A 23,914-nucleotide genomic window follows, 5' to 3' on the forward strand; every position below is an offset into this window, starting at 1 on the left:
ATTCAAAGCAGACGGTCGTTTTTTTAAAAAAACGTGACTTTTACCATTCAGTACTCTTGCAATCATTCAAACGTATATCTTTATAGACGATCGAATTTGTTTGTTTGACAGATGAATAAACAGAGAAACGGCTTTGACTTCTCTATACATATTAGATTAAACTTTGATCAAATTCAACGAGATTAACTGCTCAAAATGTGGAGCAGCCTGACTGGGATAGTACCTCGATCTTACAGAAGATCAAAGCAAAATAATACTGTTTCCAAGCAGTATTGTGTTCCTGTTGGTGAGTAAGGTGACCAGAGCTCCTGGGGGGGTTGGGGATTGGGTCGGCAACGCGCTTGCGATGCTTCTGGTGTTGCAAGCGTCTATAAGCTACGGTAATCGCTAACCATCAGGTGAGCCGTACGCTTGTTTGCCGACCTAGAGACAAAAAAAAGAGATTAAATATTGCAATGATTACGTAAATTGCTAAAATTGTAGAATAATAGAGAAATTTTCGTCTTCACCAAATATGTTATAGATATTATAAAATAAATTGAGGTAGAAATTAAATGCTAAGGTGGTGGCGAATGCTAGCGCGACCCAATCTCGCCCCACCCAGGCGACTGCTCACACGTGGTGATTTTTTTAGTCAGTAGGAGTCTGACATAACCCTCAGGCACCCCCGCGCCGGAGGGTATCTATAAGGTAATATCCTGCTCAAAATCTGGAGCAGCCTGACTGGGGAAGTACCTCGACCTTACAGAAGATCATAGCTAAATAATACTGCTTTTAAATAGTGTTATGTTTCTGTGGTGAGTAATGTGACCAGAGCTTCTGGAGGGATTGGGGGGAGGGCTTGCAACACGCTTGCGATGCATCTGGTGTTGCAGGCGTCTATAGGCTATAATAATCGCTTATCATCAGGTTAGCCGTACGCTTGTTTGCCAACCTAATTGTATAAAAAATGGAATTCAACACTATAGTGTTAATTTTGTTGCTATATAGTTATAAAAAATAGTTCCAGTTTTACATTTTTAGTGTGTTTTTAAACAAACTGATCAATAATTATTTCTTTTCATAATTGATTGCACTATAATAGTATTAGACACATTTTAGTAAATTAAATAAACTATAAAATACATATGATTGACTCCACAAAATTCACTCATAGCAATTATAATTTTATAAACATAATTATTTTATTTTTAAGTTTTCTTTACTGAAGTTTTAAGTTTACTTATTTTTTTACTATTCACGTTCCAAAGTACATGTGGTTTGTTAATAATGTATATAATGATAATACACAAATAAGCATTGACGCTGATAAATCTAGACATGACTGCGCACTGCCTTGCTGCATCGCTGCTGGGTGTTCACCTAAAACAAAACATACAAAATATTAATAGTCATATCGGCCACCAATTGCTCATATGAATCGCTTTTCTCTTAGTCACGCCGCAGTTTGTAAGCGACTTTGTCGATTTCATTTTTTTTTAGCGTTTCCTTATATTTTGTAGACAGTTCTTAAGGAATGCAAAATTAAAAAAATATTGCAGATAATTCGAAAATTTAAGAAAACTTAACGAATATTTTGACTTCACGCGTTTAATAGTTCGTAAAGGAGGTAATTATTAGTCGGATCACCTTGTATATTTATTATAACAATTGTATTCTCAAATACAAAAAACGACTTAAATTTATTACATGTACTACTTTTTTTTATTTAAATTTTAACATCCATAGGCTCTTGAGTGCCCATGCCTTTTTTATTTACATTTTAATTTTCAAGCGTTGAGGCGTATTATTTTCAACACTGCATGCTTCAAATTACGAAGTAAAGCTTATTGTCTCTAATTCGATGGTGAGTCCAAAACGGACCGTGAGAGATACCTATATATACATATATATTTATGTAGGTTACATGTACATGTACTACTATGAGTATCGATCGCTATCGGGTGTTAATGATAACAACCGAGACCGACGGTTTAACGTGCTCTCCGAGACACGGTAGGGAGACTCATAGAGACAGACATCCAAGCCAGAAAAAAATATTTGTACAAATACGAATATCAATCCCGAGTGGGAATCGAACGCACAAACCGATTACCCGCACCTCAACACCAGAGCGGTTGTTATACATCAACAGCGTTGTTGAAGTGAATTCAATACACGTTATTAGGAATTGCTCAAAAACTTCTACTACCCAGATCTCGTTCAAATTGTAATAGGACAGCACGCTAAAGAACAGCTTTCGAATAAAAAAAGAAAGTAACAACATTGGCATACCTAGTAAAAAGTTATCATGTAACATTCATAAAAAATACAGTCAAATTGAGAAACTCCCTCTTTTTTGAAGTCGGTTAAAGCTATGTTCTTTTTACGATGAAACGAAATTGGCCCATTTATTTATTATTTTTCTGGTTTGCAAGTTCATACATTTTAGATGTTTACATTTTTTCAGTTCCAGGAAAAATGTTACCGATTCCACGACTCGCGTTTTGTGAAAATGCCTTCAATTAATGAATGAACGGTTGAAAAAATGGATGTTTTATATTGAATTCATAAAGTTCGTAGAATGCCCGACAGCTTAAACAAAAGTGACTGAAATCGATAAAAATAATAAAAATCATATTGAAAACTTTTTTTTAAACTTAATACCAATGAAGATTAGATATAAATCTAAGCTGAATTTTATTTCATTAATTATTCTTGCTAAAAATGTACTTATATAATTGTATTCATTTAAAAATTTAGCAATTGCTATAAAGAAATATATGGAAAAACCTATTCATAAATATATCAAATACACACAGTATACAGAAAAAGCGTAACAGATTTTAGTTAGAATATTTCTACCTCTCAATCAGTTACGACGATAAATAAATAGCCACAATTAAGCCTATTAATAAATGTACTTAAATTTTGTCAAGAATGTAACTACTGGTATATCTCCCACTTGAAGAAAATAATAAGAATATGGTAGGTACAAAATCTGTCTGTAGTAATGACAATGAGGCGGGAATATCAACTACTCAATATATAGATTTTATTTTGGAAATGAACATATTTTAAGACCCAATGCTAGATGGAACGTTATGTGCATAAGTACTAAAATCGGTTTGTGGCTACAATGAAATATGAATCATTGAAGATTCATTAAAGATAAACTACCCACGCTTACGTATGTACGAAGCTATTGAAATTACAACATTTTTTACATTATAAAAAAAACAAATACATCAATAACGCACACTTGCAAATATTTTATTCAACAATTAGGTCAAGTAACCGTTTAACTTCTAATTAAAATAAAAATTCTGACAAACATGTCAATTATGTTCAATCGACCGAGTTATATTAAAGTGACACACAAATTTGAATTGTGTTAGTATATTGAAATTTGAAAGATATCTTGTTACAAATCGTAAATTTATACAGTAAAAAATTTTTAGACTGTATACTAAAACGTACATTAGTTAAATTACCATAAAAATAAATCTCCAAGCCTCTCGGCTTTTATTATCATATTAATGAAAATGTCTAGTTTAAATTATAACGCTTCATATTTTGTGAAATATGTAATTTGATAAAAGTTTACACCTGTTTCACACTTCTAACGCGCGTAGTTTCACTCAAAGTTATAACGACGTTGCCAATTAAAACTTATTTTTAATATCGTAACAATATCTCTTAGGTACAAAATTTTCTAAGCTGACATGGCGACATTTCAAAACTTAATTCATTGTCGTTTTTGTGTCCCTCTTTTTTATGTAGGTAGATAAAAAAGTGACATTAAGACTACGGTGCTTAAATATTGCCATCTGCATTAAAAGCTTTAACGTTTTTTAACCGACTTCCAAAAAAGGAGGAGGTTCTCAATTCGATTGTATTTTTTTATGTATGTTACCTTAGAACTTTTGACTAGGTGGACCGATTTCAATGATATTTTTAATTGAAATTCCTGTCGTAGTCCCATTTAAATTTATTTGAGATCTAACAAGTACTTTTTAAGTTATATTTAATAAAGCGTATTTACGTGCCTATTTTTTCATCGACCTACGTTATATTTTACCGCATAAATTTTCACTGATATTCCGATTTTGATAATTTTAATTTTAATCGAAAGCTGGCGCTTATTTTTTTGTCCGATTTCCGAAATTTGACCGAGATCTGATGACCAATTTTGAGTAATCTTCGATAACGTGTATGTATTTACTTGACTATTTTTTTGTCTACTTACGTAGTTTTACTTGTCGATATAATTGAAGTAGGTATTTTTTTTCTTTTACGAGCAAATAAAATTATTAATATTTATTATTATGCAGCGTTATTATAACGTTGAATATATATATATATATATATATTATATATATATTTTATATTATTATATTATATATATATATTATATATATATATATTATATATATATATATATATATATATATATATATATATATATATATATATATATATATATATATATATATATATATATATATTCTCCCAAATTCTTTTCGATGTATTAAAGAACAAGATTATTTGTAACGCTTGAGACAATATATGAAAAATCTAGCTAAATTATAATTAATAACTTATAAAGGGTTTGGTTTCTTGCACCTGAGAATATTGTACCAAAATTATCAGTATCGTAAACGGTTACGGATTTAAATCCCGCACAGAAAAAACTTCCCATTGCATACACATTTTTTTAGTCATAGTTGTTGTCCTTGTATTTATTTACGTTTCTAATTCCAATAAAACACTTAAATCTGTCAAGCCTGATCGCCATAAACACACAATATTAACGACGAAGTGAAATTACCCGCGAAACAGCGCGTCTGACAAATGGTTCAAACGTTGTTAAGTGAAACATTATTTTGTAGCTACTATTCAGTTCAGGTATGGCCGATCAATTTTTTTGATACTTTTTATAAAGATTAATTCTAGAACTTAATTTATTTTTTAATGGAACGTTAGTGAAATTACGTACAAAAATTATATACCCCAATTTTAAACTTAATTAAAATATTTCAGATGTATATGCTATTACTATACAATTTACTAATACGATGCACCATTTATGCAATTGGTTGATTATCAAATCTCTTACCGGATAATACATGTACTCGTATTGTTGCTGGGGGAGCATTGTTAGGACCGCATGTGTAAACTCCAGCATCTGATCCCCTCGCTCGCTGGACAAGTAGACGACTGGTGCTTTTAAGACCTTTTTCTGTTACCAGAGAAATCCCTCCTCGCGCTGAATCGAAGTTTATTATCTAAGTAGAACACACAAAATATAAGATACACGTTATCGATAAAATATCACGTATTACAAACAATTACTGAAAGTCATATTTTCACTTAACATTAACTAATTCATGAATAACGATATAATTGATAACACATACATATATATGTATACAAAGGAACGAAAACTTTTGTGTTCCCATAATTAATGTAAATATCTTTACACGTGTAATTTATCAATTGTTATCTTCATTTCAAGAAATGTACCAAAATATAACGAAACATTTTTAATAAAAACAACAGCATTCTTAGTCAGCAGTGCACTTAACAGCTTAAGTAATCTCTTTCTCGTTGCGTATTAATGTCACAAAATTCAGTCTCAAAAAAATTTAAATTATCTTTTCTGCGAAGTAAATGCTTTTTCAATGTATGGTTTCAAATAATACAATAAACTCTATTATATTAAAATTAACTTTTACGGATATACATAATTTCATGGTCAAATACTCAAATAGTATTTTTGATCTCGTATTGCTTATACACTTCTCCTACATTGAGAAAGAGGCCTATGCCTAACAGTGGGGTGTTACATCCTGTATTTCCTTATAAATTGTGTCACAAAGAAAATCAAAAAAATAAATAACGAATACCTTTATTTTAAATATTATTAATATCATGCGTGATAAACCAAAATTAAGAAAGTGAAAATTTAATACAATGTCCATATTGTACCCTAAAATGAATACAATAATCAATTAATAGGTATTTAACTGTAGAGTGAGTACAATTAATAAACGTTTCAAAGGTCGACCAAGTAATCTGAATAGTCAATTTAAACAGTTTAATCTTCAATAGAGTCTCAGGAGACATAGTCACTAATTATTTCGTCGAATTACTAAAATCGTTGGCAATGGAGGGTGGAAATTTCCGAACGGGATTTTCGTCTCATAGAGATAAAGCATTAGGATTTCGGAACCGAGACTAAATTCAAACCAGCCACCGTCCAACTTGTCCGACTATAATTGCCATCTGTGAACTAAATTTTCGACGTTATCAATTATTTCCACAGTTTTGTGCATGCTTTAAATTCGTAAATGGTTACCAATTTTAAGGAATTTATGTAGAGAATTTTATAATAATTTTAATTGGTATTAGTTGCTCATTGCGAGAAATATTTGAGAAAGTATTAGAAGAAATATTTACTTTTAATTTACTTAAAGCCGTTTTATCGTTTATTTTCAGATAGCACCGCCAGATTGTCAAAATATTCCTATTGGAATATGTACTTAATTGGTAGCGTACATTGCAAACAAAAGTAATGAAAGTATAATACCATCTGATCCAGGAATATTGAAGATATTTGTATACATATAAATACAAAAAAAATCGTCATAAAACAGAACCGTTCATTAATTTATTAGGAGTATTTAAAGAATTAGAGAAGGCTTCAAATATGACTCTTGTGATAAGATTCATAATCTTGATTGTGTCAAGTGATATTTTTGGAGATTAAGACAATACTATTTTTTATTTATGTATTATTTTAGAAATTTCTCTAGTATAACCTGATCTGATATAATATTTACCTGATCTCCATGTGTCCATGTTATAGATGTAGGTGGTTCGGGTGTATGTCGGACAGTACAAGTTAGATTGATAGTCGATCCTGACTGTATAAATAATTCTGCACCACTCGATATCGTTGTCTCAGGTTCTATAAATAAGGGAGTACTATAATATCAGTCTTTGCTTCTTTGTAATATACCTTAAGATGTACGTAATAGCATAATAAATATACATTTGATATTTAGTATAAATACTGCAATATATTTTAAAATGTTTATGGCGTTTTATTAAAGACAAAAAGTTGTAACGTTAACTAACGTTGTAACGTTGAATGTAATGAAGTAAAAGTTTTACTTCATCACAGTTTAAAAAACATATTGAGTGAATAAAATTATAGAAAAAACGCTTTACATCACTTTTTCCTCATTTAGTTGAATAAAATAATACAGAGTAAAGAAATAAGGAGAAGAGAAAAAAAATATTATCTTTCAAAATAATAATTTTAATATTTATGAGGGCATTAATTATACCGTAATAAAAAAAAAGAAGATTGTACATCGATTGGACGTGTGAACTATCTTTTCACCGCGACTACGAAAGAACATAATTTTTTTTATAATTTATCTGCTGTATTAAAATCCTAATTGTACAACAACTTCTTCGTTTTAATCATAGACTTAAGTTTTAATTTGATTAATCTAATCTTCTCTAGGCTTTTAATACATGAGATTATAAATCAAGCCGTAAATCTTTTTTTAAATTAGTTTTTTGGTAGATAATTATTTTGACACCATGGTTACTGTTAATTCTATGGCCTAGAGTTGATTTAGTATTTTAAGCTATAATGTCGCCATGTTTCATCCGATTCGCGTAATATTTTTGAGGCTTGCAAGGTCATATAACTAATAATGTAAGCAATTAAAGAGCCAATAATGTTTTTTTTTTTATAGATAACAGTTTTTTTTGGAACAAATTTAAACCGGTTTTTACGAAAAATTATAATTTATTTAAATTGTTTTTTCAAACTTACCGACAATGTTAAGAAAAACGGGATGACCTATAGGGGGTGTTGTGGATATTTGACACTCGTACTGGCCTGAGTCACGGCGCTGTGGACTGCGGATACGAAGCGCCCATTCCTCTGATCGTGGCTTATGTTGAGCTTCGAAACGTTGATCCGACGTGTAAGTATATCGTCCTACCGTTAAAAGATGGATGTCACGGTGACGTACCCAAGATACCTGTTGACAGAACACGTTTTTATTTTTAAAAATCGATCATGGGTGACTACTCGATATCAGCAGTACCAAATTATTATATTACAACTAGCTGACCAGGCAAACGTTGTTTTGGCAATAAACTATCTACCATAAGTGTGCGGGGATTTACTTATAATCGAAAGCGTTGTAGACAATAAATAATTAAAGGAAATTATGAAAAATAATACAAAATAAAAATTGCGATGGAAAATAAGGGTTGATCGTAGAGAGGTGGCAAATTAAGAGTAATATATATTTTTTTATTCTAAGTCATGATAAAACAAAAATAAAAATCTTGCCAAAAAAATTAAAGTTTATAATTAATAAATAAAATATAGGGGTTGATCGTAGAGGGTTGAAAATTTAGGGTTGTATTTATTTTTTAATTTTGTATCAAAAAAAAATAAAAATTAAAAAATTTATCTAAAAATAAAATATAAAGTTTAGTAGTGGACTACCCTTAACATTTAGGGGGATGGAAAATAAATGTCGTTCGATTCTCAGACCTACCCAATATGCACACAAAATTTCATGAGAATCGGTCAAGCCGTTTCGGAGGAGTTTAACTACAAACACCGCGACACGAGAATTTTATATATTAGATATATCAGGACCTCATTGTATTCCACATTTATGGTTCGACTTTGCGGTAGATCTATCAGACTGCTAGCAGAACTCGCTCTCGATTAGGCTTTGTAGGCCAGTCGTGCTATATCTATACAGTATTTCTTTAGGCTACGAAGACTTTTAGGTAATTTCAGTTCTACGAACTAATCTCCTATTCGGAGATCCAGAAACTTCGCAAACTCTGGAGTACTTATTACTTTTATATACAGAAAAAACTTTTAATGTATACCAATATCCCTAAATAAAACGTACGGCGCTAAAATTCCACTATGACTGAAACATATATTTACTTATTTATTTTTAACCATTACGTAACCGGGTCTAAGAATAACTTATGATATTTATAATTACAAACGGAGTGCAAAACTAAGGACTCGTGTAGGTAGACCCTTGAGAATATAGCAACTTCATACAAATTTCATACACAACTTAGTGAATGTTTACTAAGTATAGAATACCCCCCTGCTGTATTTCATTATTGTATGTCAAGTAGCTTACGATATTGTGAGATGAGTGTGTGGGTGATAATGTAGACTTAAGTATGCGCTAGTAATTATTTGGTAGCTAGAGTCCATAACTCAACATGAAATTGTCTTTCTATAACATCGATTATCGGTTCGCAGCTTAACTGAGGTAGGGCACAGCAGCAATTTCCTGCTCAAAATATGGAGCAGCCCGACTGGGGAAGTACCTCGACCTTACAGAAGATCACAGCTAAATAATACTGTCTTCAAGCAGTATTGTGTTCCTGTTGGTGAGTAAGGTGACCAGAGCTCCTGGGGGGATTGGGGATTGGGTCGGCAACGCGCTTGCGATGCTTCTGGTGTTGCAGGTGTCTATAAGCTACGGTAATCGCTTACCATCAGGTGAGCCGTACGCTTGTTTGCCGACCTAGTGACATAAAAAAAAAAAAAAAAGCTTGACAGCTCCAAATGGAAATGTATTCCTCATTTATTTTTTCACATTCATTCATGTATTCATATAAGTATGACTTCGTTATAATCTTTATGACTCGCAAAAGTCTACTTGTTACTTATTATGTTAAATAACACACATTCAAATGGTAATAAATAATTACTACATAACTACTAATGTAATGATTTTTCTGCGCTGACTTTCTCATTTATGTATGCTTTATGTGCAATTATGAGTAGGTATCTTTATGTTAACAATTCTAAAAATTAATCATACGGAAACACAACTGGACGAATTTTAAAAATACATAATTATAAATTAGGTAAATTTTCAACCAGCTTTAAGAAAAAGAATTCGAGTCTCAATTCGATTGTATTTTTCTGTGTGTTCGTCATAACATTTAAATGAGTGTACGGATTTCGATGATCCTTTTTTATGTAGTTTTTTACCGGGTGTACTTATTTTGATGATTTTCTTTGTATTCGAAAGTTGATGCTTTTCATGTGGTCTCATTTTGACGGGCAGTTTTTGAGCTATCTCTAATGGTGCCTTTTAATCAAAATAAAATACGCGGTAATCAGTTTATCTATTGTTTGTAATCAAACACAATTTATATAAATTATGTAATAAGAAGAAGTAAATAATTTTAGTGATTACACTATTTGTCTAGAAAGCTATGTATATCTGAGGTGATATTTTTTTAAGCTGTATAAAAAGTATTTCAATTAAAAAATAACAGTGAAATAAAATGACTAAAGTTATATAATGATATAAAGTGGCATCGTAGGCGAAAAGCTATGTAATAATCTTTCTCTCTGAAGCTAAGAAGTATTACGGCGTAAACTGTCCTTTATAAAATGGCGGAATTGATATAACACTCTTAGGAAATGCTCGGCGTTAGAGAAATTTCTAGAGCTTCTAAGCATTATCCGCTCAAAGAGTTAACCGTCTCAGACAGACAGACCTCTTGATTATCAAGTTGAACAGAAATTGAATTCAATTACGCAATACCATCGGACCATTTCATTTTCCATTTTATTTTAATTATATTATAAAATACAGATAAATATATATTTATTTGTTAATTAAACAAATAACTCTCTCTACGGTCATATCGAATCGGTCATAATCGAAGTTCATTTGTGATCAACATTTATTTGTTATAGTGTATGCTCGCTCGCTTCTGCTATCGCAATTCACTCCTAGACATTAGCCTCCGGGTTATTCTAAACACTAATAAGAACTGTTATTATTATTATTATTATAAACTCGCAAACACACGTGTCTTCTACTGACGACTACATTATTTTAAAAATATACGTCGTTTATAGTAAAAGAAGCCTTATTTAATTATTTCATTTCAATTTCTTTCATATTTTAAATATTTTGCTATGCCCTACCCCAGTTATATTAATTTAACCGTTTGAACTAAACTGTCACTACTAATGCCTAGGGTTAATTTTCAAATTTTAATGTACCGTTTGGTTTTATACTCCAAAAATATTGTCACCATGTACCTCGCTTCAGCCTGTAATATCTCACTACTGGGCATAGGCCTCTTTCCCCATGTAGGAGAGGGGTCAGAGCTTAATCCACCACGCTGCTCCAATGCGGGTTGGCGGATATATTCACTACTATGAGTAACGATCGCTATCAGGTGTACATGATAACAACCGGGACCGACGGCTTAACGTGCTCACCGAGGCACGTTGGGGAGACACACAAGGACTGCTCAAACACCCAGACCACGGCAAACACCTGTATGGCCAATACAAATGTTTGTCATGTGCGGGGATCGAATCCGCAACCGCCAGCGCAACAGGCACAATCCATGCTGTGACCGTTACGCCAACGCGGCGTCTAGCCATGTACCTACCTAGTTGTGTTATATTATCAATATTTTTTGTAGAAATAGGGTAAATATGTCAGTATGTTATAAGACCGCCTTTGCACTTTTTTACGTTGGAATATTGTAATGTTCTTTCATTTAGTTTTAAAGTGTACTTAAGAATATATTAAGCTATGTTGATTTTAATTACTTTAGTTTCCGAATTAAGCTCATGATACTAAGTGATTCTTTAAAAAAAAAAGATTATATTAGATTAGCTTTGTATTAATCTTGTATCAAAAATAAATCACTTTCATCACGTTTAAAACTTAGTAAGCCCTATACTTTATCTTATAAAAACTTTTCTGTTTTCTAATGACATTTTCTTAGTTTAAAAGCTTTTTAATTGCAGAGTGGGCTTTTGCACTATGTTTTATTAATTTTTTAAAGAAAATGATTTTCAGATTGAAAAATTAATGTTACAAACTAAAAAAAAAAATGTTGCATAAGGTTACATATAACTACATAAAATTATTTTATTATGAATATTTATTGATTATATAAAATAAATATTATATTTTGTGCTCTAAAAATTAATGGAAAAATAGAAGTATTTTTATGCGTTTTTTCTAAAAACAATCCATTCTCTCTAAATTGCATTCTAAATTAACTAACTCATCTTGCTCAGTGACTCGAAGTGAGTCTTGGCCTCCGAAACAAGATTTTGCCACTTCGCACGATCTTGCGCGATTTCCCGCCAATTATTGGCTTGGATCTCACTCAAGTGCTCTTCAACCACGTCCCTCCAGCGGTATCTGGGGCGACCCACTGGTCTACGTCCACCAGTCGACCCAGATACGCTCTCTTAACTGCTCGATCCTCCCCCATGCGTTCGATATGTCCGAGCCACCGCAACCGATGGGATTTGGTAACTCCAGTGATGCTTGGCTCCGACACCAGGTTTGCAATTTCAGCATTAGTTTTTATCCGCCAGCTGCCGTCTTGCCCTTTAGTTGGTCCAAGGATCTTACGATAAATTTTCCTTTCCGTAAACAGAAGCCTCTTCTCCTCTCTGACTAAATCCCCCCCCCCCCCTCCCTAAATTGCATTCACTAGTTTTAAATCTATAAAAACAATAATAGCGACTTTTCTTACTTAATATACACAGAGATTTCTAAATAAAAAAACATTCCGTAAAAACACAACCCATATATTTTCACTAATGTTTTAGACGTAATGATAAATTGTATACAACCGTCATCAACAAACCGTGAGTATCTGTATAAAAAAAAAAAAAAAAAACGAACGTCTGATTTGTATGCAATAAAGAAATAAAATAATAGGTTGGGGAAAAAGTCTCTTCGTGTTTTATTTCTAGTGAAGCGTTGCAATAAAATCTTTTTCGTTGTATTATTTGTAACTGGCTAGTTTTGATACAATGTAGAGGTTACATTTTAAAAATGAAATTAAAAAGTAAAAAACAGTTTTCCGCCACTTCTCATTTGTTTTTCTGTCCGCTAAAATAGGTGAATCCAACGACGAAATTCGGTACATTTGAGAGTTCCTTTAAAAAAGAGAAAAATGCGACTCAAGCCGCGAAAAAAACCTTGCGACGTGTATGGATACCTACTGCAGTGTAAGTAAAAGTAGCACAAAATTGGTTTAAGCCTTTTCAGTCAGTTAATTTTGATGTCAAAAATGCATTTCGCTCTGGACATTCAGTAGCTACGATATAGCTGAAGAGCTGAGAATATACCATGAAACAGTTTTGAGAAAGGGTGGTTATACAATAAGATATGGGCGTCATATAAACTTACTGAAAGAAACCTAAAAGACCGCGTCCTCGTTTTGCGATCCTATCTTAAGACGTAATAATAACAAACCATTTTTAAAAATAATGATCACTGTTGACGAAAACTGATGAAAGAGATCGTAGTCAAAGGTTGGTCAAGCTGCACAGACTAACGACATGAAGCCCGAGGTGACACGCAATAAGGTGGTGTTGACTGTATGATGGGATTAGAAGGGGATCATTTATTATGAGCTTTTACCGCCTAGTAAAACTTTACTTTTCTTAAGCAGGAAATTGAAAATAAATAAGGATTTTTTCCTGCGTCGGGGGTCCGGAAACACACACAATATACAAGCACAACGCCCAGACCACGACAAACATCTATATGGCCGATACAAATGTCTGTTATGAGCGGGAATCGAACCCGCGACCGCCAGCGCAACGGCCAGTGCTATGACCGCTGCGCCAATGCGTCGTCAAACGTTAATAACCTTGCAGCCTAAGAATCTCATCTGTTTCGGTCTCTTCATAATTCTTTAGGTAGTGTAAAGTTAACATCAAAAGAGGACTGTCAAAACTACTTGTTATGGTTTTTTATTGAGGATTCCCAGTTCTACAGCAACGGAAGGCTGTCACTACCTATGAGATCGCGGTAAGTCATTGAACAAAATTGTACATACATATCTATACAAATAAATAAAATTGGAGTGTCTGTTTGCAATATTAAAATAACCGCTTTTTCCTAAATTCATATGGGTATATTATGCATATATGGTACATACACCAAAATAGCATTTTTTTTTACAATTTTTGTTCATGTGTGTGTCTGTCTGTCTGTTTCTTTCGGCTAATCTCTGAAACGGCTGGAAAATTTTGACGGGACTTTCATTGGTAAATAGCTGATGTAATAAGGAGTAACTTAGGCTACTTTTATTTTAGATTTTTTTTTAACTCTGTAAACTGAACAATATTTTATTCTTAAATTCCACGCGGACGAAGTCGTGGGCACAACTACTTATAATTATTACTGAAAATAGTTTTTGTAAAATCTTAGCTTGATTTTCTATGTAAAATACGAAGAAACTTTTTCTCCGGCCTAATAAAGATATATTAACAGAGTTTTTTTTCATATTAGCTATTAATTTTGCTCATTTTAGATATGTTGACAAATTTTGCATGAATTACAAATTACAATAATAACTATAATAATTTTTAAATCACTGCTACGCTGCTGCTATGTACACATACGAGTATTCCTCAGTTTCCGTCTTAGTATATCTACTCGTACAAACGTTCTCCTTTGTACGTCCTAATGAGAACTGGCATAGAATGCTTTTAGTGCCTACCGTTTTGTATAATTTAATAATATATTTTACTATAAAGCATTAATAATGAAATTATTTTGCACAAAACAAGAAATAAAATATTTATTTATTTATTACTTAAACATATTATGAATATATAAATAATACATGTGTACACAATTGAACTGAATTCGGAAGCTACCGGAAAATTGAGTTGTCTTTATGAAAGCAATATAAGCCATTTTTTGGAATTTTATCCGCTGTCCATACTTTTATTCTTGCGCCACACAAAACGTAATTGGATGTGCTATCCACAGTTGTAATCCTGGGGTTTGACTTAAAATGTGTGTAGCTTGTGTAGCTTTCATTTTGATACACCGTAAACGTATTTATACCAATTTATTATTATTTATTTGAAAATAATTTACTGTAATGCATTTTTGATTTTCTTATCTTAATGTATAAAACAAATTCGGGTTTGTTAGAACACTTTTAAATCAAAAATGGCTGGACCGATTTACATGGTTTTTGATTTGTTGTATTTTTTTACGTCCCGAATAGCAGAATAACTATTAAAATTATTGGAAAATTGTAAAAAAAAAGAAAAAATTTCCATTATAAAATTTTAATGGGTTTCGTAACTGACAAACACATTTAAAATTTATCCCGTCGATGCGGTAAACTCGCCCCTCGTATTAAAGAACGAATTTAAATAAAGGTTTCGAATACACAAGATATGTCCACAATAATTGGATAATGGCGTATTTTAGATTAAAAAAAATGTAGAATAATGTCAGAGAATAATGAAAAAGGATTGACATATATATTGGTTGTCAAATATTTATGCGTGCGTTTAGAAATTTATGTTGTGCAAGCAGCTTTTAATTTTTCAATCAAATCTCAAGGACTACTTTTTCGAATTGAAAATTCTTTTGTGTTAGGTAGTTCGTTTTCCGACAAGGGCTATATAAGGTTTTTGGCCTTTTTTCTCAAATAAATGCGATGAAATCGCGGCGGGTACAGCTAGTAACTTTATATTTATACTATTTCAAAACATTTCTATATGTGTAAATGTCTATAATACTAATATTTAAAATTGACAAATCCAGTAAAAGGCAAATTCAAAAGATCTCTTTTCTTTAAATATTATATTGTTTTGTCAAAGTAATATAAAATATATTAAACTTTTACGACAGCGATACAAGGAGTAATATCACTTAAAACGACCTCGACTTCCAGCTCTTTGAAAAAACATTAAACTAACATATAAACTTTTGAACGAATCTCAATTACTTTAGAAACTTCGAAATATCGATGGGAATGAAGATAATATGCAAAATAAAATTTTATGAGCGTAATTCATCGTAAACGCTATTGTTATCTTTCTTGTCGTTTTCGTAAGAGACGTTATAAATTAGATACATTTACATAGTTACATTTTCATAGTCACCTATACTGTATGCGTTATCTTCATGTTTTGTAATACACATTATACAGTTATAAATTTGTTCGCCATTTTCTGAGGGTTTCATATTTTATATTTACGTTATGTATTATTTATGTCTTAGGGATGACAACGATCCACATTAGTTAAAAATGTGAACGGCGCTGAAATGTAATTTCAAGATTCAATCATTACAGCCTATACAGTCCACTGCTGGACATAGGCCTCCACAAGTTGACGCCAAAAATAACGTGAACTCATGTGTTTTGCCCATAGTCACCACGCTGGGCAGGCGGGTTGGTGACCGCAGTTACTGGCTTTGTCGCACCGAAGACGCTGCTGCCCGTCTTCGGCCTGTGTATTTCAAAGCCAGCAGTTGGATGGTTATCCCGCCATCGGTCGGCTTCTTAAGTTCCAAGGTGGTTGTGGAACCTTGTTATCCCTTAGTCGCCTCTTACGACACCCACGGGAAGAGTGGGGGTGGCTAAATTCGTTAGTGCCGTAGCCACACAGCACCCGTAGCCACACAGCACAATTTCAAGATTACGAGGGCAAAATATATATATTAATACGTGAAGTAAAAACTTTGTACCGCTTTTTACAGAAATTTCGTGGACGGAGGAGTATGAAATTTTGCACACTTATAGTTTATATCAAGAAGGAGTGCCAATGCAATTTTTTTAATTATACATAAAAATTATTAAAAAAAATAAAACACTACATACACCACCATGTATTTGAGACACACATGCATAATTATATACTCTTTTGTTTATAGATTAATATTGTATAACTATACTGAATGTCAAACATAACCATAATAAATACATTAAAACATTGACAATGTTCAAAACTATAATTTTAATTAATTACGACCGAATTTCGACAACTAGGCGACCTCTAGTATTAAGTAGTTTGTTTAATTCTTGATTGTCTTACTCATAGTTGGCATGTTACATATCTATGATTGAGTGAAGTAAAATACTAACTGCATGAATAAGCAGATGTATAATACTATAAACGACTATTAGATAGTTATTTGATTCTTGACTTAGTCATTGTTGGCATGTGATGTGCTTATGATTGAATACACTTAACTTTAACCTCACGTTACATTTATTATTTTCGTGAATAAAAACAAATAAGTATTTACAATAATTAATTAAATAATTCAAAAAAAAATTATACACACCAAAACCATTATGTTCTAAAAAAAATACTATAGAATAAATTTTATAACGACCGATATCCAAAAAGCATACAATAAACACTTAACTTCAAATCCTAATTTAAAATCGCCGTATTTTAGTATACGCTACGAGTATAATGGCGTCTAAGGGTATTTGCAGGCTACGCTCTATCAATGGGATACTTAAGTGCGCGCTTTAGGGCCGAGACGATAGCTATCAGAAAAGCTAATCATAAATATAAAACCTCTTGATCCCATAACACTGAATATTTTATGTGCAAGCCAAATAAACATGCCTTCAATATATTAGGCAACAACTTTATGGCGGAATATAATATAGATTACAATCAATAGCGCTGTTACTTAGTGATAATGAACAAGTACAGACAATGATCAAGTTATTTTAGAAAATTTGCAGATAGATAGCTAGGCATATAATCATATATCAGATATATTAAAACTGATGTTTAAAACGGATGGATTATAAAACAAAAAAAAAAATTATTCTAATTTTTATGACTTTTCTTTCAATATATTCTTTAATTCCTTTAAAATATTTAAGTCGTATATTGAAACATTATATCGGAATGGAGCTCATAGTTAGTTACAATTTAATAAGAACACAGAAAAATTTCGTTTATGTAATAAAGAAAATTCAGTAAAACTAATCATATCAAAAGAAATATTTTTGGAGTGAATCCGTACAACAGGTTAATAAATTGTCCAATTAAAGAAGTTTTCATTTCGAAATGGCAACCAGGACGAAAGGCATAACGGGTAAAAGCGAATGAAGTCACGGCCTTGTAACAAATTACTTTTCCTTAGTTTATTTTTGATATGGAAACTTACATACCAGTTTACCAACAGATAGAGATTTTTTTATTGGTATCAATTATTTAAAAGACTTCTTATACTTATTGTTCGGTAATATCTCGTATATATCGTTTTATTATATTTGTGCCGGTCAAATTCAGTTTCAGATAATTGTGTTTGCAGGCAAACGAAGAAAAACCGACTTCAATTATATCGACAAGTAATACAACGTAGGTAGACGAAAAAATAGTCAAATAAATACGCATTGTCAAAGATTACTCCAAAAGTTGTAATCAGACCTCGATGAAATTTAAATGTGACCACATGATAAACATCGGATTTCGATTAAATTAAAAGTCATCCAAATCGGTACACCCAGTAAAAAGTTATGCGGATTTTCGAGAGTTTCCCTCGATTTCTCTGGGATTCCATCATCAGTCCTGGTTTCCTTATCGTGGTACTAAACTAGGGATATCTCCTTTCCAACAAAAAACGAATTATCAAAATGGGTTCATAAACGACGGAGTTATCCCCGAATATATATATATAATTAAAATATATTAGAAATAGACGAAAATGTACTTCAGACATTTTAAATATTTCAAATTTTTAATAAGAGTTAATAATTGAAAGATACTTTGTATGGAAATTTTTACAGTAGATTAAAGTTAAAAACACAAAAAATTCTTTCTTTGGTTATTTCACTACAAAACTATGGGAAAATTAAATGTTTTTAAAAATATTATATTTGTATATCACACTTTATTACCTAAGTATTATATGGAGCGTAGTAAAGTAAGATTTGTATACATTTTCATCTTTATCACTTCTTAAAATATTATTAATTTCAAATCACACTGAACTAGAATATTCCAAGGAGATTTATTTTTAAAACTTACAAGCTTGGTTCGTTTATAGAACTGTTTTATTAAATAATACAGTAACCGTTGCACTATTGATACATAATTGTGTTTGCTCGCAAACGAAAAAAAAACCGACTTCAATTACATCGACGAGTAATACAACGTATATCGACGAAACAATAGTCAAGTAACTACGCGTTATCAAAGATTACTCAAAAAGTAGTTATCAGATCTCAATAAAATTTATATGTGACCACATAACAAACATCAGCTTTCGATTAAATTAAAAATTATTAAAATCGGTACACCCAGTAAAAAGTTATTGCGGATTTTCAAGAGTTTCCCTCGATTTCTCTGGGATCTCATCATCAGATCCTGGTTTCCTTATCATGATACCAAACTAGGGATATCTTCTTTCCAACAAAAAAAGAATTATCAAAATCGGTACATCCAGTAGAAAGTTATGCGGTATAATACAACGTAGGTCGACGAAAAAAGCGTCAAGTAAAAACGCATTATTAGATATAACTCGAAAAGTAGTTGTTAGATCTCAAATAAATTTAAATGGGACCAATTGGCACACAAAACCTTTCGATTAAAACAAAATTTGTCGAAATCGGTCTACCCGGTCAAAAGTTCTGTTGTAACATACATAAAAAAAAAAATACAGTCGAATTGAGAACCTCCTCTTTTTTTGGAAGTCGGTTAAAAATGGCAATGAAACAATCGAGGATATGAAAATCTAAAATATTTAGTATACAATTAAATATATACTAATATATTTAATTATATTTTTAGCTTATATAAAAAAAAATATAATATAAAGATATAATTATTACTCACGGTTCTATTTTGTAAATTCTTGACTCTGCAAAGTAGTCTCACCGGATGTCCAACAAGGCCGGTAATATTTCTTGGTGTACTAGGATCGAAGTATGGTGTGTCTTGCGCACTGTGCCATTCTTGTAGGAATTCTGAACGGAACCGCTGCGATGATATGTCCATGGTTGTATTATCGAGTGGAGCATCTGTTCCGGAACCAGCTAAGGAATAACTAGTTATAAATATAGGTAGTTGTTTCAAAATTAAATTAAAATCACATATATATATCTATTTTTATATATTATTGTATATTATTTATACGGTCCGTATTTGAATTAATACGATCCAAACAGTAGGGTGTATATTAAGCGAAGCTTATCAACTATTACTATTTACTGTAGCTATACCAGTCGGCTGTTACCTATAACACAAGCATTAAGTTGCTTACTTTAGGAACAGATGACAGTGTGTGTATGTTGTAAATATTTATTTATTTGTTGAACTATATCTATTAATAATAGTGTCTTGAAAATTTAAATAAAAAATAATTATTTTGTATCGTAAGATCCTCAACCATGTGTTTTAAAGTATACAACATATGATTAAGGCTGTCAAGGGTGGAAAACCTGTGTGATGAGGCAAGTTCGTTTTGAAGTAAAGATAATTTTGAAAGTTTAGAAAATGAATGATTAATAATATTTTAAGAACTCAAATTATGTATCATTAAAGTTACGAAAAACTGCTATCATCATTCCAGCCTATTGTAGTCCACTGCTGGACATAGGCGACCACGAGTTCGCGCCAAAAATGTGTGAACTCATCATGTGTTGCCCATAGTCACCACGCTGGGCAGGCGGGTTGGTGACCGCAGGGCTGGCTTTGTCGCACCTAAGACGCTGCTGCCCGTCTTCGGCCTATGTGTTTCAAAGCCAGCGGTTAGATGGTTATCCCGCCATCGGTCGGCTTCTTAAGTTCCAAGGTGGTAGTGAAACCTTGTTATCCCTTAGTCGCCTCTTACGACACACACGGGAAGAGAGGGGGCTAGTATTAGTGGTAAAAAAAAAACAAAATTGATTGTAAAAAATTAACAATATTTTTCTAAGTTTGAAAAAGTAAGTGAATCTAACTGTTAATTTCTTGTTAGTTAACTAAACATTGGATTATGTATCTTTCACCCTCACGACAGCGAAAAGCACTCAAAGGAAGAACAGGTTCGAGCTGCGGATATAATATTTACATCGTAATAGAGCATTTATTATTCGAAGAAGGAAACATTATATTGAAATACGTCGACTATATTCTTAAGAATTAATAACCTTAGAGGTCTATAAAGAGACAAAGAGCACGCCACTTCATTCAGCTTTATAGCGATCTTATCAAGCTTCGATACATTCGAAGCCAGTGGACCGAGAAGGAAATAAATACAATATTTCAAATTTGGAGTATTGTATACTCCGACAAATATCGTTTTTAAAATATTTATACATTATGTTTTAAGAAAATAAATTGGGTCAAAATCTCTTTTTTACAAAATAGATATTAGAGCTACCACTGTTCGGCCTGTTTCACCAGCTGTTCGCTTCAGTCTGTAACATCTCACAGCTGGGCATAAAACTCTTTTTCCATGGAGAAGAACGATCAGAGCTTAATCCACCACGCTGCTCCAATGCGGGTTGGTGGATATATTCCCTACTATGAGTAACGATCGCTATCAGGTTTACGTGATAACAACCGGGACTGATGGCTTAACGTGCTCTCCAAGGCATGGTGGGGAGACCCACAAGGACTGCACAAACAGCCAGACTACGGCAAACATCTGCATGGCCAATACAAATATTTGTCATGTTGTGCAACAGCCACAAACCAGTTTTGTGACCGTTGTGCCAACGCGTCGTCAGTTGTGGATAACCATTGACGGATTTTCACCATCAAATTTTACTGCATTTATGATATATATTTCTATTCGCAAAAAAGCAATAGAAATATGTTTATATTTGCAAAAATGGATTTAAAAGCTGTAGTTTATTAATTGATCTTAAACAGGTCTTACGTCTTTTAGGTCGACTGTGTGGTTAAGGCAGCAAAGAATATAGCCACCTCCTCTCTTCACGTGAGTGTGGTAAGAGGCGACCAAGGGATAACACAGTTCCACTACCACCTTGGAACTTAAAAAGCCGACCGATGGCGGGATCACCATCCAATTGCTGGCTTTAAAATACGCAGACCGAAGACGGGCAGCAGCGTCTTCGGTGCGATAAAGCCAGCCCTGCGATCACCAACCCACCTGCCCAGCGTAGCAACTATGGGTAAAACACATGAGTTTACGCCATTTTTGACGCGAACTTGTGGACGCCTATGTTCAGCAATGGACTGCGATAGGCTGTTATGTAAACTGGTCTTAATGACATGTTCTACCCGCTGCTGTTAAAGTGTAATCGTAACTTATTTGCTAGATAAACTAGTGAAACAGGCCCTTAATAAAATAAATTTTATATTAATAGCTTGATTTAATTATAACCATATTTTTATATATCTTATCTTGAGTCGACGTTGTTCATTTTGAAATTGAGAATCAAAATAAGCTTGCACAATTCATTCATAATTTGATACTTGTCGAAGGAAAGATAATAGTTCTAACTTCTTGACTAAGGAGTTTTACTCAGTTAACCGACTTCAAAAAAGGAGGTTCTTAATTTGACTACTTTTTTAAGTATGTTATCAAATAATTTTGTCGGTGTTGACCGCCTGCCCAGCGTGGTGACTATGGGCAAAACACACGAGTTCACGACGATCGTTTTTGGCGTGAACTTGTGGAGGCCTAAGTCCAGCAGTGGGCTGCGATAAGCTGAATCGATGGAGACGATGACGACGACTAATTTCGATGATTTTTTTTTCAACTGAGGTAGGGCCAGCAGAAAATTTCCTGCTCAAAATATGGAGCAGCCTGACTGGGGTAGTACCTCGACCTTACAGAAGAGAAATGACACTGTTTTGAAGCAGTGTTGTGTTTCTGTTGATGAGTAAGGTGATCAGAGTTCCTGGGGGGAACTGGAAATGGAGTCGGCAACGAGGTTGCAATGCTTCTGGTGTTGCAGACGTCTATAAGCTACGGTAATCGCTTACCATCAGGTGACCCGTACGCTTGTTTGGCGATCTAGTTACATAATTTTAAAAAACGAAAGGTGGTGCGTGTCATGTGGCTGGATTTAAATTTTTTTGACTTGACTTATTTTTCGTCGATCTACGTTATATTACTACAACTTCTTAACAATACATTATATAATGCTATTTATTCGTTATCTATGATGAATAAATAACGTGGCATACTTAGTTAAAGAACCAAAAATATATACGTAAAATATTTATTTCTGTTACAAGTAAAGCTGAGACCCAGACCTAGGTCACGCGGTAAGCAGAGTTTTGAGAAGTATGTTTCTAATGCCTCTCAGAATATTAATAGCAGTGATCATCTACTACTATTTACGTATGTACTTCAGCTATCGGTATTCTTACTTTCCGTAGAATAAGAGTAATATTTATTTAAATAGTAGTTTCCTTATAATATTTACTTATCTTAGTAATCCATTATTAGCACAAAAAAACATATAAATCCATCAAACCGCAATATTTACAGACCAACCACAACTACCTTTATAAATAAGGATTGAATTTACTAAGTGTAAACTATACACGGGAAATGTATAACCGCTCCATTAATAATGCTAGCCTAAATTAATGTACTCATTATCAAGACATATAGCGCTACACTGCTAGAGTACAACAGGTATACGAAAACGATCAATATAATTTTTGACGACGTAGTGGCGTACGGTTCATATAACTTGTCACTGGTTGATGCGCTGCGCTGGCGGTCGCGGTTTCGATCCCCCTGACGGAAATTATTTTGTACTAACTGTGCAAATATGTTCCGTAGTTTGGGCATTTGTGCTAGTGTATTGTGTTTGTTTCCGGACCCCCAAAACAAGGGTGATTCCTACTGGTTGACGTTGCGTCTAAGGCATTTATTTATATATCACTGAACTAGCAGACTACCACAAGTACAAGAAATTTTCTGATTCTCACGTAGAAGATAAACGACGTCATTAAAAATCTTATCATTGAGTTAAAATGTTAACCTTAATGATCTTTTTAAACCTTACGGTAATGAGCGTCATACGTACCGATGAGAAAAAGGCAGCCATGCAGAAGAGATATCCACAATGCGGATTTTACTCCACTTGATGCTTGGTTCAT

At 32.8% G+C, this 23,914-nt stretch overlaps 1 protein-coding gene across 1 annotated transcript; it reads right to left on the reverse strand.

Moving 5' to 3' along the window:
• Nucleotides 1-1,206: 1,206 nt before the first annotated feature.
• On the reverse strand, nt 1,207-23,914 carry LOC123655900 (igLON family member 5-like). The gene is made up of 6 exons (XM_045591646.1): nt 23,842-23,914; nt 19,682-19,881; nt 7,835-8,045; nt 6,825-6,952; nt 5,099-5,267; nt 1,207-1,362 (listed from the first exon to the last, which is right to left on the reverse strand). Exons 1-6 carry the CDS (start codon nt 23,912-23,914, stop codon nt 1,238-1,240), a joined length of 906 nt encoding a protein of 301 aa, XP_045447602.1. The 3' UTR covers nt 1,207-1,237.

This window comes from Melitaea cinxia, chromosome 8 (assembly GCF_905220565.1).
Source record: "Melitaea cinxia chromosome 8, ilMelCinx1.1, whole genome shotgun sequence".
Classification (NCBI taxonomy): Eukaryota; Metazoa; Arthropoda; class Insecta; order Lepidoptera; family Nymphalidae; genus Melitaea; species Melitaea cinxia.